This window comes from Gobio gobio (assembly GCF_949357685.1).
Source record: "Gobio gobio genome assembly, chromosome: 2".
Lineage (NCBI taxonomy): Eukaryota > Metazoa > Chordata > Actinopteri > Cypriniformes > Gobionidae > Gobio > Gobio gobio.
Genome location: NC_137098.1, coordinates 28,317,171 through 28,336,840, shown reverse-complemented (window position 1 = coordinate 28,336,840; position 19,670 = coordinate 28,317,171). Strand labels below are relative to the sequence as shown.

The window sequence follows — 19,670 nt, the reverse complement described above, 5'->3', positions numbered from 1 at the left end:
ACATTGTAAACACAGTGCAGCGCTTCCGGGTTTGGAGCGTCATGAGGGTGAGTAATTAATGACAGAACTTTAATTTTTGGGTGAACTAACCCTTTAAGTGAGCCGGCCCTTAAAATCATTTCAGACAGATGGCCAGAATGAGGGTTGAAAACATTTTGTGCAAAAAAACTAACAAAATTATAAGTTAATCTCAAAGAACATTTTAAAATAATTTAAAAATACATGTCATGACTCTTAACATTCTTTTCCTCAGGAAAGTAACATCTTTTCAGATTTGCAAAGTTGTCAAACATGCTGATTGAATTTGCCCTTAAATTTGACTAAAAACCACAAAGAAACACACACTTATACAGTATATATCATATGAAGTCATATGTAATTTGTGCTGAAGTCATTTTATGCTGTAGCACAGCGTTTAGGCCAAACCACATATGACCATGGAGGAAATCAGGATTGAGTCTTTCAAGAGCTAGGATAAATAGAAACTTGACATTGGGTCAACAGATGACTAGTTCTGTTTGGGTTTAGCATATTAGCATGGTGTTGTGGCTAAAGTGCTATGCCAACACACCCAAGAAGTGGTTCAGCTCAGAATGGATCTTGCTGTCTACAAGCTGGGTAAATAAAGACATGGCACGAAGAAATACATTAAACAAAGATGTGTTACACAGGGTGTGTGTCCTGTAATAATAATAATCTATGCAGCTAATTGCTAATTATAGGCTAGTTCCGAAAGTGCATGCCAGACATTGGTTTCCACACTTCTAAACATGGTCTGAAACCAAAATAGTTACATTTTTCAAGTATTTCTGTTTATAAGGGTTAATAAGAATATCCTTTCAGCCATTAGGACTACTAAAAGTACTGGTGCTACCATGGTACAGTAATGGTATCAGAAGGTAATGTACATGTAATATAAACCGTACTGAATTATCATATTCATAACTTCAAAGAACAGCATGATATTACCAATGTATATGTGGAAAACGCATAATACCTTTTAGTAAGTGAAATAGCTCACACTGCATTTTCAGGCACATTTTACCAATTCCAAACCACGTTAATCTTAATAACTATAATGCAATACTATAAATTGCAGTTAAGGCATGACCATTGAACAGTGAAATGCTCATTGGGTCAGCAGGGTCAGACAAAAACAGGTGGCCGAGAAAAGACACATGTTAACAGCAAAATAATTAAGAATTAAGGGGAAGAAATAAGTGTGAAACCAGCAGGAACCCTTTAGTCTCCAGCGCCACCATTTCCCAGAACTGCAACCTACCTGGAGTCTCCAGAAGTGCAAGGTGTCAGGATCTCAGAGACTTCAGTTAGGTAAAGAATCCTAAAAAGTGACCCCCACTTAATAAGAATCACAAGCTGAAGTGTTGTAAAATACATGAAGAAGGGTTGTGAATACAGAAGACTCTTTTTGTATAGGCTTTATAGACAGGTTGAGAGTGACTCTTGACGGACCAGCACCACTTCCTCTCTTTTACCACTGTTTGAAGAATTCATCTTCCAGAATCTGGCAGTAAGTTTTGGGTGGTCATTTTTAGTCCAACTCTGCAAAACGGACTTCAGGATAGGAGATGGACTAAAAATGAATTCCCAAAACTTACTGCCACTCTCAACCTATCTGTCAATAAAGCCTATAAAAAAACAGTCTTCATGTATTTTACAACACTTCAACTTGTGAATCTTATTAAGTAGGGGTCATTTTTTAGGATTCTTTACCTAAGTCTCTGGAAAATGGGGGAGCTGGAGACTAAAGGGTTCCTGCTGGTTTCACACTTAATCCTTCACCTTAATTCATCGCCACCTGTTTTGGTCTGACCCTGCTGACCCAATGAGCATTTCACTGTCCAATGGTCATGCTTTAACTGCAATTTTTAGTGTTGCATTAGTATTGTATCCTTCTCATGGGCATTTTAATCTCTTTTTTGGATTATTTTACCTGTAAAAGATAATAATCGTGCCCAATAATTCTGCACACCTAAATATAAGGTGTTTTTCATTTCCAGCCTTGATGAACAATTATATATCACTTATAAATGATTAAAAACAGAATTTATAGTAGTTATTAAGATTAACGTGGTTTGGAATTGGTAAAATGTGCCTGAAAAAAAAATTGGATCAGAAAATCAACGTTCTGCACGCAATGTATAGCAGGAAATAAAACAAATAAACTCATCAATGTTTGACATCAATACACATTTCATATGGTTTCATTCAAGTCATAATGCCCTGCACGCTTTGGTCTCTAAACCAGACCACATCAATAAAAACAAACAAGTGAAGATTCCCAAAGAAACCACAGGCTATAGAAACTGTGTGTGTGTGTGCATGTGTGAGTAAGAATGTTAATTCAATGAGACGCGCTCTTGCAGAAACACAAACTTGACACCGAAGTGCACTCTGTTCATGTCCAGGGCCATCACCAGAGCCCTCACGTTAATGTGTGGAATGCAGACACATTCTCTCAGTCACACACATAGTGTAGATAGGGACACAAAGAGTGCAAAAAGGAAGACAACAAGCAACAAGTGCTGAGAATTTGATGATAAAGAGGACAAATCCACAATAAAAATATTTGGCCCCACTTTATATTAGGTGGCCTTAAAGGGATCGTTCACCCAAAAACGAAAATTTGATGTTTTTCTGCTTACCCCTAAGGCATCCAAGATGTAGGTGTCTTCTATCTTCAGTAGAACACAAATGAAGATTTTTAAATCCAACCGTTGCTGTGTGTCACTCATATAATGCTTGTCAATGGAGACAAATTCTATTAGGGTAAAAAAAACATGGACAGACAACTTCAAATTAAACCCCGCGGCTCGTGACGACACATTGATGTCTTAAGACACGAAACGATCGGTTTCTGAGAGAAACCGAACTGTATTTATGCAAATATATCACCTCATATCAGACGAACGCTTCAGCTCTGCAGACTGCCTTCACTTCCCGTAGGTGAGGTCAAAATAGCGGCCGGGCCATAGATATATACATAGATACCTCATTAGTGCCTGCGTGGATCATGACGTGGATCGCTCGAATGAAGAATCTACGTATACATATCTATGACCCGGCCGCTATTTTGACCTCACCTACCGGAAGTGATGGCAGTCTGCAGAGCTGAAGCGTTTGTCTGATATGAGGTGATATATTTGCATAAATACCGTTCGGTTTCTCTCAGAAACCGATCGTTTTGTGTCTTAAGACATCAATGTGTCGTCACGAGCCGCGGGGTTTAATTTGAAGTTGTCTGTCCATGTTTTTTTCATGTCTCCATTGACAAGAATTATATGAGTGACACACAGCAACGGTTGGAGTTAAAAATCTTCATTTGTGTTCTACTGAAGAAACGAAGACACCTACATCTTGGATGCCTTAGGGGTAAGCAGAAAAACATCAAATTTTCGTTTTTGGGTAAACTATCCCTTTAACTACTACAGTGTACTTATTGTGTTCATATTGTATTGCAAAACACTTTTGCTGATATTGAGGTGGGATACGGGTAAAGTTAGGGACAGGTGTGGTGGTATGGGTTTAGGTGTAACGGAAGGGTCAGCAATGTAATAATTACCGTAACTACAGAAATTAATTACAGATGTAATTATATGCAGGTATTTTTAAAATGTAAGTACAATGTAAAACATGTATGTACACAATAAGTGCATTGATTCAAATGCCATCCATCCATCATCTTCCGCTTATCCGGGGCCGGGTCACGGGGGAAACAGTCTAAGCAGAGACGCCCAGACTTCCCTCTCCCTAGCCACTTCCTCCAGCTCTTCCGGGGGAACCCCGAGGCGTTCCCAGGCCAGCCGGGAGACATAATCCCTCCAGCGTGTCTTAGGTCTTCCCCGGGGTCTCCTCCCGGTGGGACGTGCCTGGAACACCTCCCTGGGAAGGCGTCCAGGAGGCATCCGAAATAGATGCCCGAGCCACCTCAGCTGGCTCCTCTCGATGTGGAGGAGCAACGGCTCTACTCTGAGCTCCTCCCGAGTGACCGAGTTACTCACCCTATCTCTAAGGGAGCGCCCACCCCACCCTCATTTCGGCTGCCTGTATCCGGGATCTTGTCCTTTCGGTCATGACCCACAGCTCATGACCATAGGTGAGAGTCCGTCTGTCAATCTCCCGTTCCAGCCTTCCCTCACTCGTGAACAAGACCCCAAGTTTTGTTCTCATCCAACAGTGACTAATAGTGGTAGTATTACTGAATATGAAGAGTCTTTTAAACCCCAACTAAGCAAGCCAAACGCGATAGTGGAAAGGAACCCAAACTCCATTAGGAGAGAGAAATGAAGAAAAACCTTGGGAGAAACCAGATTCGCCATTTCTCCTCTGGCCAAATGAACAGTGTGATTCCAGGCTGTGTCACAAGTCGGATTTGGGAATTGACCTATCGGTAAGCCCCGCCCCCCTTAGTTACTGTTGCTAACTCGGACAAACAAACGGAGTTGCTATATCTTACAATGACAGCTGTCAGTGTGAAAACCTTATCCCAAGATGTTTTTGGACACAGAATGTAGCGTATACCCCGTCCGAATGATGGCCAAACTTTACTGATGGTTTATCAAGTTTAATCATCGTAAGAGCTGAACAAACAAAGCATAAGAAGTGGGCATTAACGTCTCATTCACAAACTCTCTCTCTCCGTTGCATTACCATTAACATACACAGCAAATTACACAAAAACACTCATACAACTAACAGTAAACAAAAATATACACAGACCGTATGCCTTTTCGGGGGTGCAGTTAATAACGGGTCAACTTTGCAAAACAACTCCGATAAACTGCGCGCAAGCTCTCCCTTTCACTACCCGTAGACTATAATACCCATCAAAATATGAGTCCTCCTTAGTAGGACAGATAATGTGACACTGAAATGTAGACCTTCGTGTTTTTGACCTTAAGTGTTACATGAGAACAGTTAGTTATTTCGGTTTGTATGTTAGCAGGGACTTTAATCGAAACTTAACGAGAGTATGACAAACAGAAAATCCTCTCAGGATCCCTGGAATCAGTGTTACAGTACCTCAGGCACGACATTTTAGCATTTTTGTAGCATAAACACCATCAAACCGATGAGAGCTTCGGAAATTCCAATGTTTCTCTATGGCGCTGAAACCTAAAGGTGTCCGAGTTCCGGTCCCAGCGCAACTGATACTCAACTGCTATTGGCTCATCTGCGTTCGAGGGGAGGGGCTTACCGATGAAACCTTTCCATTGCACAAAATGTTCTTTATAGTAAAAAAAACATTCTTCCGTTTATTGTTTTTACACTAAGGAAAAAAAGGTTCTTCTTAGAACTGTTCACTGAAAGGTTCTTAGGGGAAACCAAAATATATTTGTCTCCATTGACAAGAATTATATGAGTGACACACAGCAACGGTTGGAGTTAAAAATCTTCATTTGTGTTCTACTGAAGAAACGAAGACACCTACATCTTGGATGCCTTAGGGGTAAGCAGAAAAACATCAAATTTTCGTTTTTGGGTAAACTATCCCTTTAACTACTACAGTGTACTTATTGTGTTCATATTGTATTGCAAAACACTTTTGCTGATATTGAGGTGGGATACGGGTAAAGTTAGGGACAGGTGTGGTGGTATGGGTTTAGGTGTAACGGAAGGGTCAGCAATGTAATAATTACCGTAACTACAGAAATTAATTACAGATGTAATTATATGCAGGTATTTTTAAAATGTAAGTACAATGTAAAACATGTATGTACACAATAAGTGCATTGATTCAAATGCCATCCATCCATCATCTTCCGCTTATCCGGGGCCGGGTCACGGGGGAAACAGTCTAAGCAGAGACGCCCAGACTTCCCTCTCCCTAGCCACTTCCTCCAGCTCTTCCGGGGGAACCCCGAGGCGTTCCCAGGCCAGCCGGGAGACATAATCCCTCCAGCGTGTCTTAGGTCTTCCCCGGGGTCTCCTCCCGGTGGGACGTGCCTGGAACACCTCCCTGGGAAGGCGTCCAGGAGGCATCCGAAATAGATGCCCGAGCCACCTCAGCTGGCTCCTCTCGATGTGGAGGAGCAACGGCTCTACTCTGAGCTCCTCCCGAGTGACCGAGTTACTCACCCTATCTCTAAGGGAGCGCCCACCCCACCCTCATTTCGGCTGCCTGTATCCGGGATCTTGTCCTTTCGGTCATGACCCACAGCTCATGACCATAGGTGAGAGTCCGTCTGTCAATCTCCCGTTCCAGCCTTCCCTCACTCGTGAACAAGACCCCAAGTTTTGTTCTCATCCAACAGTGACTAATAGTGGTAGTATTACTGAATATGAAGAGTCTTTTAAACCCCAACTAAGCAAGCCAAACGCGATAGTGGAAAGGAACCCAAACTCCATTAGGAGAGAGAAATGAAGAAAAACCTTGGGAGAAACCAGATTCGCCATTTCTCCTCTGGCCAAATGAACAGTGTGATTCCAGGCTGTGTCACAAGTCGGATTTGGGAATTGACCTATCGGTAAGCCCCGCCCCCCTTAGTTACTGTTGCTAACTCGGACAAACAAACGGAGTTGCTATATCTTACAATGACAGCTGTCAGTGTGAAAACCTTATCCCAAGATGTTTTTGGACACAGAATGTAGCGTATACCCCGTCCGAATGATGGCCAAACTTTACTGATGGTTTATCAAGTTTAATCATCGTAAGAGCTGAACAAACAAAGCATAAGAAGTGGGCATTAACGTCTCATTCACAAACTCTCTCTCTCCGTTGCATTACCATTAACATACACAGCAAATTACACAAAAACACTCATACAACTAACAGTAAACAAAAATATACACAGACCGTATGCCTTTTCGGGGGTGCAGTTAATAACGGGTCAACTTTGCAAAACAACTCCGATAAACTGCGCGCAAGCTCTCCCTTTCACTACCCGTAGACTATAATACCCATCAAAATATGAGTCCTCCTTAGTAGGACAGATAATGTGACACTGAAATGTAGACCTTCGTGTTTTTGACCTTAAGTGTTACATGAGAACAGTTAGTTATTTCGGTTTGTATGTTAGCAGGGACTTTAATCGAAACTTAACGAGAGTATGACAAACAGAAAATCCTCTCAGGATCCCTGGAATCAGTGTTACAGTACCTCAGGCACGACATTTTAGCATTTTTGTAGCATAAACACCATCAAACCGATGAGAGCTTCGGAAATTCCAATGTTTCTCTATGGCGCTGAAACCTAAAGGTGTCCGAGTTCCGGTCCCAGCGCAACTGATACTCAACTGCTATTGGCTCATCTGCGTTCGAGGGGAGGGGCTTACCGATGAAACCTTTCCATTGCACAAAATGTTCTTTATAGTAAAAAAAACATTCTTCCGTTTATTGTTTTTACACTAAGGAAAAAAAGGTTCTTCTTAGAACTGTTCACTGAAAGGTTCTTAGGGGAAACCAAAATATGTCACTGCTGCAAAAACCCACTTTTGGAACCTTTATTTTTTAAGAGTTTGCCCCAGTATCACTCATTTGTAAAGTATACAGCTTTGTTATAATGAGCTCACTCTCTGTTGGTTGGTTGCATCCATGAGATGTCAATAGCACCTGTGTGCTAATGCACTGCACAGTAATCTTTAAATGGGGGGAAAACCATCTCTGAATCAGGCATCTCAATTATTAACTGTTTATAGGTTAATATGGTTTAATTCAATATTCAAGATGTCAAACTACAATATATCATACAGTCGCACTGCATTCACGTCTAAATAAAAAGACTTAAATTCAAAGTATTTAAAAGTATTTATTTGGATAAAAAGGTCACAATTTATTATAATTACATTCTTACATATTACATTTAATGTATTAAATATACAAGGATTTGTGCTCAAAGTCATTCATCATCCACAATCAAAATTACATTATGTAAAATAATCAATCATACATGTTCACTCCAAAGTAGATCTAGATGAATGCAGTTATCAACAAAAAAGTTAGCCTCTGAACACTGTTATTGAGGGTTTTGTTATAGTTTAGTTGTTTGTGCAGTCAAACAAAAGATCTGACAACCTATAAATCAAACCTTCAATATTTATAAAGTCAAACGAAACAAATGAGTTTATAATGGCATAATGAATTAGAAAGTTACAAGTGCTCTTGTTAATGTTTACAGTACACCACAAATCTTGCTTTACGCTGATCTTAGTACATTTTAGTGAATCTGTTCATAATTTTACACTGTGATCAACATGGTCGAGATTATATTCCATAAACTCATACAACCTTTTAATAAATTTAATCAAGGCTGAATGAATCAATGACAACTGTATGACAGCATCATAATACGGTTTGGCTTTAAGGACAAGCAGACAAATATCTGCAATGACCCGACGGAGAGGACAGTCATACTCGTCTCGAGTGACCGCCGAAGAAGTGAGGAGTTACAGTTTGGCTCGGAAAGATCCAACTACAGGTTTGTCAGAACAAAACTCAGCCCACCAAGATGGCCGTTCCAGGACGTTCTTGCCCTGCATGACTGTAGACCACAGGTTTTTGTAGAGCTGAAGCACATAAGAAACACAGATACTGAATCGCAAATGCATTGATTACAAAAAAAACAACATATCAAAATAAGGTCAAGTCATGCAACGTACTATCAGTAACAAGACAATAACAGTAAAAAAAATAATAAAAACGTGGAGAGCTTACATAAATAAAGATATCCCTTTTATCAGAACCTCAGATGAGTCAGAAAATTAACTCAATGCCATAGTGAGAGATAATTTCCAGTAAGCATCTCCCCAACTGTAAACATGAAAAGTGTCTCACTCAGCAGGGGGATCAGTATAAAGGTCTGTGTGTCAGTGGGGAGTGTATGTGACTGCTCTGTTTAGTGTTTCAGTAAGGCACTGTTCTTTCTTAAACTTGTGTGTGGCCTGCCAAACAAGTGCTGAGAGAATATGACTGGAGGAATGAGTCAGTAACCATAATGTCTAGTCAGAATCTTGTTTCTGAGGGACAGTGAATTAAACCCCCTTAAGGGCAGTGTCTTGTACAATGGAAAAAACCCTCCAGCTTTTCCAGTTTGTTTTAATTAACTGGAATGTTTTTTGGTTATTTTTTTGTTTTGTGACAAGAGGAAGTAAATGCTCCACCCAAAGTTCTAATAATTGTTGATTTTAGGTGTAATTAGGTGATGTTGACATTACCCCCTTTATGTGACACATTAAGTTGTAATATTTTCCAGTAAATATTGCATCATCACTAGCTGTCAGTCTCACAGGCCAACTTAGTTAATAGACTAGCAGGGAAAATTATTCTGTCAAAAAAAAACACCTTTTTATATTCCCAAATTCGTAAACAACTTGTATCATTTGAAGGTATAATTATGCTTTTTTTCCATTAAAAGTTTAGCAAATACAGGAACAGTACTGATAAATATGACAAAAAATTATGTACACTCGAATAGTCATGACAGTGGCCTTAAAATGTCTTAAAACGGCCTTAAAGTGTCATTTGTTCCTTTGTGTGTGTGTGTGTGTGTGTGTGTGTGTGTGTGTGAGACACTGCCTGGCCAAAAAAGCTGCACCTCTTTTATGCACCTCCTGATGGAAATAACATCACAACATTTATTTCCATCAAGAGGTGCATAAATTATTGGTCAAGATTTTACATTGACAATGCAAGAGTCAAGCACTCTGTAAAGTTTACTCCAGCACATCCCAAATACAAAAAACAAAACAAAATGAATTTAAGGTCCCAACCATTCTTTCACAATTGGAGCCTGATGGATCTTGACATTGTCATTCTGGATAATGGCCATTATGTCTTCTTATATGCTTGTTTAAGAAATAATATTAAGAAATACACACTCCATCAATTAGGGTTAAAAGAACATATAACATGCTAGATAATAGTCTCTGCAATAATGATCCAATCAAAAACTTTTAAGTATTTAAATCTAAACAGTGACTTTTTTTTTTTGGCCGGGCAGTGTATCTACTGTAGTTCAGTCCTGAAACTCTAGAGGGTGCAGTCTGCAAGAAATCACATCATTACCACATGGAACAAGCGTATTGTTTTTTTGCTGACAATGTTTGCTTAAAGGTCCCATGGCATGAAATTTTCGTTTTATGAGGTTTTTCAACATAAATATGAGTTCCCCTAGCCTGAATATTGTCCCCAAGTGGCTAGAAATTTTGATCGGTGTAAACCGAGTTGTGGCTGTCTCTCTCTGCCTTTTAGAAAATGACAGCTCAGACGAGCTGATCTTGAATTTTCCTGTTATGAAGTCATAACAGAAACGGTTACCTCCCTTTCCTCCGCCCAGAGAATTTGGCAAGCCCATGCAAGCGCTATATTTGTCCTCGAGAGATCATGGCTTGTGAACGAGTGAATGCTGGCAGTTTCTCAGTGTTTGGATGTACAAATGAAAACAGAAGTCTTTTTTCAGTTCCTTCTGATCTATGATCAGTGATTTCTTATGTGTAGCTAATTATTTATTATTCGTGCAGACGCTGCGGCTTCTCTCTCTCCCGACAGAACGGTGTTTTCTATCTTGTGAGTCCATGTTTTTGTACGTCCTCGTCGCGTCTATCTGTTCTAAAATGTGCATACAGTCGTGAGTTTCTGCTCAACATCGGCAGAGTCACATCTTTAGAGATAAACCTCACGCACACCGAAGCTCGGGCTTCACTGGCCGGTCGGCCTTCAACATCACCGACCCCCAGTACTGCATCTGGCCCACAGCGGAGGCACCAAACGCGGCGCGAGATTAAGCAGAAGGGGGGTAAGCGTGAGCATATCCGGGCTAGCCAGCCTAGCCCCACAATAAACTGTATTACATTCGATTACTGCTGTTGTGTCTTTGTTTGCGCTGTGTCCTCAATGCGCGTCACTGACACTTTTCATATGATAGGAAAATATCTAAAAAATAATGCTAGAATCAACACTTACTCGTAACTCGTTCATCTCGACAGCTGTAATGATACATTGCATGTGTTACAAAGTTGGTAGAATAATGATGAAGACGGGCTCGGTGTGACTGGGACTCTCAGATACAAACAAAATAAACTCGCGCTGACAGTGCTCTCACAACTCAGTAGTTACTATAAATAACTGTGTTAACAATCTCTCCGTCTCTGGTACATTAGTGATGTCCGGTTCGCGAACTAATCATTCTTTTGAACTGGTTCTTTTTAGTGAACCGAATCAGTTCACCAAATCGGACTGAATCGTTCTAAACAGTTTGCGTCTCCAGTCAGCGCTGATCCATAATTTACTAAAGTTACTAACTTTCTGACATGAGTGACAGTCCCTCCGACTAGAAATAAACTAATAACCTAAAGTATATGCTAGTAACTACCACAGTTCACTGAACTGAGACGTGCTGAGAACTGATGAGAAGTGAACTCCGGTCAGTCCGTCTCTCTGGCAGCAGGCTCGTGCCTGCTCGTGCCTGGTAGACCTTGTTAAACCACGCCCCCTCCGCTACAAGATCTGATACTCATTTCAAATGCAAAGATGTCAGCCAATCACAACAGTGGGCGTTTTTACTGAAGTCTCACAGCAGACACGCCTCTTGAAACAGGGCATATAGCCACAGGCCAAACATCAGTATAGAAAAAATGCCTTTTATTTCTAAATTATGACATTTTATGGTGTAAAAATCATACTAACAATATATGTACAACTCAGGAAACATTATAAAATAATAGAAAAATGCCATGCCATGGGACCTTTAACAATCAAATAGTCTGGTTCAGTGTTTGCTATTGGGTAGTCCACTGAAACCCTCCACCTCCCCCAGCTCCACCTGCATAGATCTGCTATAGGATTTACGTATGTCTATTCATTCAGCAGCAGCAGCATATCTGACATGCTCACATCAGTGTGTCTGTGTATCTATTATCAGCAGCAAGTCAATGACAGTTACTCTTTTACAGTTAATTCTGCACCAAACAAAAATGAATGTAAGTTTAAATCCTTTAAAAAAATTTTACATAAAAACACGTGGTTACTAAGCTAGGACGTCTGTGTAAAATTAAAGGATCTGACTTCATTCAGTATATCCACTAAAAATCAACTTGTGACCAGTTAATTAATAGTCACTGCAAAAAATGGATAAGACAAATACTTTTTGGAAGCACTGCAAATGAGATGATCATTTCTGCAGCTCTTGTCTACATAAAGTGATTCCACAGTCACAGTGGAGGACTGGCGAGTAGTGTTCTTCATGTGCACATGTGTGCCTGTGTATGTGTTCTCTTACCTCACCATCTGCTTTGCCAATGGGCGAGTTCAGGATGAAGTCAGGAGGAGCGATCACATCAACCAACGCCACGGCATCGTCCTTCAGCTACACAGAGAGAGCGAAAGAGCGCCGGCAATTTAAAAGCCTTCCTGGTGTTTACATCACCATGCACTTAATAGTGAGGGTGTCTGTAACTGAACTACAGCTAACACAACACTAACCTGCCCACACAGAGTGAGAATGGCTGTCTGGATGAAGTCAACCGGCTGTCGACCAGAAAAATAACTTCCTACAAACACAAACAGACCATAATCACACACACAAAAAAAAACTTCAAATGAGCTACACTACCATCCAAAGTGTTGGGGTAGGTCTCTTATGCTCATCAAAGCTGCTTTTATTTTATCAAAAATACAGTAAAATCATTAATATTGTGAAATATTATTACAATTTAAAAATAACAATTTTAATATATTTTAAAATGGAATATAGTCATGTGATGACAAAGCTGAATTTTCAGCAGACATTACTTCCTTCAGAAATCATTTTAATATGCTGTTTACCTTGATACAGGATGGCCATGTGGTTGGTAAGAGTCCACAGGCCATAGAGAGCACAGAGACGCCCCAGCACTGATCTGAGAGCAGCTGGAGTCTGTTCATCCTTAATCAGATCATGGAAACGTTGCAGCACTGTGTGCTCAATATAGGCAATCGCCAATGAGCGACAGTAATACACCTACAGAGAGAGAGAGAGAGAGAGAGAGAGAGAGAGAGAGAGATGAGTTACAGAAAGAGAGAATCTAAGGACACAAACTCAGACATAGATATATATATATATATCTAGTAAGAGTGTTTATGGAGTCAAGGGGTGAATGAAGACAGTTCGATCCATTAAATCACGAGCCAGGTCACGACACACAGACGAGACACTAATTGGGATGTTTATAGAAGGGGAAATTAAAAAAATAAAAAAGATTCACGACCTTAGCTTGTGCTTGTGTTTGTGTCTGGTTGCTAGAGAGTGATTCTCTGTGTTTGGTGGTTGCTGGGTCAGTATTGTGTGTAAGGGACGTCTGTTTTATAAATTTTTCTCTTGCTCTCACTGCAGATTTTAAGACAATTTAATCATTGGTCACATACTGTAACCTGCCCGATCACATCTTTTTCAAAATGCTCAAGTTAAGCTCAAGTGGAGGCAAGATGGACAGTGTCCAAAATCCACTCATTATATCATATGGCCTTTAACTGACTGCATGTTTTTAACTAGACTAGACCCTCATAACATGCACATACACTACTGGAATAATTAAGTAGTGATAATTATTGAATTACTCTTTTTTTGTTTTAGAAAGAAGTCTCTTATGCTGCATTTATTTGATCAAAAATTGTAATATTGTGAAATATTATTACAATTTGAAAAATTCAGCTCCATTACTCCAGTCTTCATGATCCTTTAGGTTTGATAATTATAAGGCATTTCTGAATGATCATGACACCGAAGACTGATATAATGGCTGCTGAAAATTCAGATAAAAAAAACAAAAAAAAACATTTTAACATTATAATAACATATATACATAATTTATATACATATATACATAATAATAATAACAAAATAATAACATAATTTAACATACATACATATACATACATACACATACATACATACATACATATATATATATATATATATATATATATATATATATATATATATATATATATATATATATATATATATATATATATGTGTGTGTGTATGTTAAATTATGTTATTATTATACATATATTTTATATATATTTTATATATATATATAAAAAAAGAAAGCATTTAATTTAAATTGTTACATTTTTCACAATATTACTGTCAAATAATTGCAGCCTTGGTGAGCATATGAGAATTAAAAAACAAAAAACAAACAAAACAAACAATTATTGCAAACTTCTGACCGGTAGTACCGGTGATCCAAAAACATTTAAGTCATGTATGTTATGGCATTAGACAAAATCAATAATTAGAAATTTTGCTATTTCAATATGGTATTTGCTGCTCAAGAAACATTTCTTATTATTGTCAATGTTGAAAGCTGTTTTTGCTGCATAATATTTTTGTGGAAACAGTAATATACTACAATGAAAAAGTTTGGGGTAAGTTTAAAAAAGAAAAGAAATTAGCAAGGACGCATTACATTTATTGAATGAAAGGGACCGTAGAGACATTTATAATGTTCCAAAAGATTTCTATTTCAAATAAATGCTGTTCTTCCTAATCATCAAAGAATCCTAAAAAATAATTAGCATGATTTCCACAAAAATACTAAGCAGCAAAAACACTGATAACACTGGTCTACAGCCAAAATGCTTCTGAAATAAATTCTGGGTCACTGAGAACAAAAATGATGCTTAAAATTGTTGATTGGCTCGAGTTTTCAAGATATGCTATTGGTCAGTATAGGACCCTTGACTTGAGAATGGCGGAGGATAAGTGAGTAATAAAAGTGATCTACATTTTAACCAAAAATAAAATGTTTTTTTTTCAAAAATAAAATGTTTATTACTAAAATACATCTTTGACTGGATCAATGAATAAATCTATGACTGGTATTGCATGATCATACATGATATGCAAGAAAAAATCTTCACCACAGACAGAAACTTTGGAACATTTGATACCGAAGACTATGGCTACTCTCTCTTCAGAAATGGCTGAAAAGATGAAACATCTTCTGTGTCAGCCGCACATACTGAGAACACACCAGTGGAGGAGAGTCATTTCCAACCCCCACATGCTATAGATTTAGACACTGTGTCTAATTCACATTTTCTTGGTAAAGAATTGGTGGAACCTGCCATGCAACCCACCCTCCCGCATGATGTTTTCTCCAGCCTCTCTGCTGCAGGTGGTTTGAGCGGTGGGCCTGTACATTCATACGGCGCAGGCCCATCTTCTCCAGATTATATTTTATCTGTTCTGCAGATGGCGGTGGCTAGTTTAGGTCTTGACAAATCGCATGTCCAGCCCGTTCAAACCAACATGTTCTTCAGACAAACTGCTGATAGTAATGCATTTACAATGCCACTGTGTAAGGACTTTGTGACAGAATAAGGGGTACACCGATCCGACTTTTTCAGTCCCGATACCGATGCCTCCCAATTGTGCCTAGAAGGAGGTCAAAGACAGCCCGCACTCTTGCAACAATGGCTGAGGCTGACTACATTGGGGTAGGACGTGCACCTGGAATTGAACAACCGGTGGCATTATTAGTGGTATCACCAGATGAGGCTCTAAGAGGCAATGTAAAAAACATAGTGCCAAGTGTGCACTGTGGACATACTGACATGCTCTTGAAAAAGGCATATGAGTCTGTAGCCTATCCTCGAGCAAAGAATACTTTCTGCCAGCTGCTTCTTGCTTGCACTAACACAGAGTCAGTGAACGTTGACGCTTCTGTACCTTAGTTCTTGTAGACTGCTCTTTTGACTATGGGTTATGTGAGCTTGGGACACTTTCAGCGACCTTCTAACATCACAATGCCAGGTATGGCTTGTTTAGGCAAGGTTACCTTAAGATTGTAAAAAGACATTAAGAGAACTGCCAATTGTACCCGGACATATTTTTTCCAACTATACCAGGGCATCTTTTTTGAGTGTGGACTTGAAAGACACTTACTTCCATGCTCCCATTGCTACCCACCACAGGAAGTTCCTAAGATTAAGCTTTCAGGCTTTCCTCTGCCTCCTTGTGTTTTTACAAGATTTATGAATGCAGTCCTGTCTCCTCTTTGGTCCAAGGGCATGAAGATTCTGCCCTTCTTAGATGATTGGCTGCTATGTGCCCCGACAAGAAGACATGCTCTAAACAACACCAAGATTGTGCTGGAGCATATTGAGAGGCTGGGCCTTACAGACCCAGAACAGACCATAACCTTCATAGCAATAACACTCAATTCTATCACAATGTCTGCCACATTGTCTCATGTTCAGACAGACAATATTTGTCAGTTACTTGTTTCCGTCTGGGGACAAAAAATTCCTTATGGTGTCCTTCTAATGGGGATGTTAGCTGCTGCCACATACGTGATCCCCTTGTGCTTGCTTCACCTCAGGCATCTTCAGAGGTGGAACAACAGCTTAGGGCTAGACTCTGCAAGACATTGTCATCCAATGATTGTTGTTTCTCCTGCCTGTGTCCGTGCACTGAAACCCTGGAAACCGGTAACATTTCTGAGAACCAGAGAGCCACTAGGGGTGGTGTCCTCTCGTCGATAAGTGATCACGGCCAATGCTTCACTAACATGATGGGGGGCAATGTGGAATCAGAGGGGAGGCCTTAGAACATATCAAAGTTGTGGAATTGAAGGCAGTGTACTTAGCTCTACAACACTTCTTACCAAATCTGATGGGTCGTCGTGTGCTTGTCGGGTCTGCCAACATGTCAACGGTCTTTCATTTGAATCATAAGGGCAGCAGCAATCCCTTGCATCTTTACAACTACCTCGCAAGATCCTCACATGGTCTCAGGGCCAGCTGGCTTTATTAAGGGCAGTTCATCCCCTGGGATCACACAATCAAGTGTGGATGCTCTGTCCAGGGGTCTGCTGCTCAATGGGGAATGGAGACTATATTTGGCAGAGGTCGACCTGTTTGCCCCAGAAATGACCACTCATTCCCACTGGTGGTTCACGAGAGCCCGAGATGTCCAGCCCATTGAGACAGGATGCGTTAGCCCCCGAGAAGTCGAGTTGCCTGTTGTACGTTCCCTCCTTTTCCACTTCTGTGGGAGACATTACACAGAATATTCCTATACAAGCACAGGGTGTTTTTATGGCACCTCGATGGCCAGCCAGGCCATGGTTTCCTCTCCTTCAAAATCTGTTACAGGGCGAACAATGGCAGCTTTCCATCAGGCAGGACTTCCTTTCTCAGATACACGGCCGTGTTTGGCACCCAAATCCAGCTCGTCTTCAGTTCTGGGTTTGGTCATTTGGTCCAGTTCACAGTTAATGGAGGAGTGAGTCTCCGTGCCTTCTTGTCATTTCCGGTTTTACGGCGCATGCGCAGGTTGTGAGCGCATTGTTTGTGTTGGAGCTCCGTGGCATTGATTCATAATCCTTGATTTTATTCTGAACACTCGCTTACAAACGAATACTTTCTATTATTTACAGCGTGTGAACATATCTCCGATACGATTCTCTATAAAAAACAATCGGATTGCTTTGATATCGCTACTTATATCTGAACTTCCGCTACTAGCCGTAGCCCACTAGCATTGCACGCGTGGTAACTTATTTACACCCGGTAACCACTGAAACCTACAATTCGCCATCGTAGCACATCTGCTACAATGGCGAATAACTCGAATGTGTGTCTAATGTTACCTTTGAGTGCAGGTGAGGACACGTTCGAGCTGCATTCGGTGCAGTTGGAGTTGGAGTCGTTGGACAAGCAGATTCGCGGCCTACTAGACAGACAAGCCGTGCTGACGATCAGCGCTTGAAACATCACGCGCCAATTCTCACAAGTCAGTGGATAGTAAACTTTTGACTCCGACCTCGTCTACTTCGTGTGTTTCTCTGCACAGGACCCAAGCACCCAGGACGCGATCATCATCCCTGGTTTCGTTCACTCCGGCACCGACACAGCACCATGGACCCTGGGTGTTTCCACAGCGGAAGACGCGGGCCAGGACCAGAGCTAGGACCTCTCCGCCCCTCCGGTCTTCGAGATCTCCACCCGGAACCGCTTCTCCCCTCTTCGCGAGACGGAACGCGACGCTGTGGTCATCGGTACTTCCATCGTCCGGCATGTCCACGCTACCTCAGGTAAAGGTAAGGTGCGCACTCACTGTTTTCCTGGTGCTCGTGTTCTCGATGTCGCTGTGCAGGCCACCATATGACTAGTAAGTCAAAGTCCAAATCACATTCTTTGCTGTCCTAACTTAATTGACATAAGTACCAATGTAGAACATTATATAGAAACTGTGTCTATTCCTCGTTTAGTGAGGTCAAACATTAAATCTACTGTAGGATCTAGGACAAATCTAATTGTGATTAAACCAGAAAATCTCAATATTAGTGAACAAAAACAATTTCTAAACTAGGTCTTCTAAACATTAGATCGCTCACACCTAAGGCGGTTATTGTAAATGAAATGGTCACAGATAATAGTTTCGATGTACTTTGCCTTACTGAAACCTGCCTTAAGCCAAATGATTATTTCGGTCTTAATTAGTCTACTCCACCAGGATACTGTTAGAAGCATGAGCCCCGTCTGATTGGTCGTGGCGTCGGTGTTGCAACAAAATATAGGGATATTCTTAATGTTACTCAGAAAACAGGTCCCAGGTTTAATTCGTTTGAAGTACTAGTGCTAAATGTTACGCTCTTAGATGAAAGAAATCCATATTATCTATAGCCTTGGCTACTGTATATAGACCTCCAGGGCCCTATGCTGATTTCCTAAAAGAGTTTGCGGACTTTCTCTCAGATCTATTGGTCAACGTCGATAAAGCATTAATTGTTGGAGATTTTAACATACACGTAGATAACACAAATGATGCGTTAGGGGCTGCGTTTACAGATCTATTAAACTCCTTTGGGGTCAAGCAAAACGTCACTGGTCCCACTCATCGTCTTAAACACACACTCGATTTAATTATATCACATGGAACCAACCCAACCGATATAGATATTATACCGCAAAGTGATGATGTCACTGACCATTACATGGTAACTTGCATACTGCGTACTGCTGAAATCTGTCATGTTGCGCCACGTTATCGGCCAGGCAGAACAATCCTTCCAACCACTATAGATAGATTCTCAAATAGCTTACCTGATCTGGCTCAGCTGCTCAGTGAACCCAAACAAACAGATGAACTAGAGGAAATGACTAGCAGTATGAGCACCATTTTCTCTAGTACATTAGAAATTGTTGCACCAGTTAGATTAAAAAAGGTTAGAGAGAAAACTAAAGCACCATGGTACAACAGTGCTACACACGTTATCAAGAGAGAAACTCATAACTTAGAGCGTAAATGGAAAAAAAAAACTAATTTAGAGGTCTTTAGAATCGCGTGGAAAGATAGTATGTCACGTTATAAAAAGGCCCTAAAAGCAGCCAGGGCTGAGCATCTCCGCAAACTAATAGAAAATAACCAAAATAATCCAAGGTTTTTATTTAACACCGTGGCTAGACTAACAAATAAACAAGCATCGCCTGAGGAAAATATTCCGTTACAGTTTAGTAGTAATGATTTTATGAATTTCTTCACTGAGAAAATAGAAAGCATCAGAAACAAACTTGTAAATGTACAATCTTTAATGATGTCTTATGATTCAACCTCAATTATCGCCCCTCAAGGACTACTACACCGCTTTACAACTATAGGACAGGAAGAGCTAAATAAACTTATCATTGCATCTAAACCAACAACATGTTTATTAGATCCA

The 19,670-nt window shown here is 40.3% G+C and overlaps 1 protein-coding gene across 2 annotated transcripts in view; it reads right to left on the bottom strand.

Moving 5' to 3' along the window:
* Positions 1-7,750: 7,750 nt before the first annotated feature.
* The window catches only part of acox3 (acyl-CoA oxidase 3, pristanoyl), a 32,458-nt gene continuing 20,538 nt past the window's right edge, over positions 7,751-19,670 (bottom strand). For both annotated transcript variants that reach the window (XM_079841245.1, XM_079841246.1), the window contains exons 15-18: positions 12,781-12,955; positions 12,439-12,506; positions 12,236-12,322; positions 7,751-8,525 (exon numbers count right to left, since the gene is read on the bottom strand). In XM_079841245.1, coding sequence (XP_079697371.1) covers positions 8,406-8,525; positions 12,236-12,322; positions 12,439-12,506; positions 12,781-12,955 — 450 coding nt within the window. In that variant the 3' untranslated portion in view covers positions 7,751-8,405. The remainder of the gene's footprint in view (positions 8,526-12,235; positions 12,323-12,438; positions 12,507-12,780; positions 12,956-19,670) is intronic.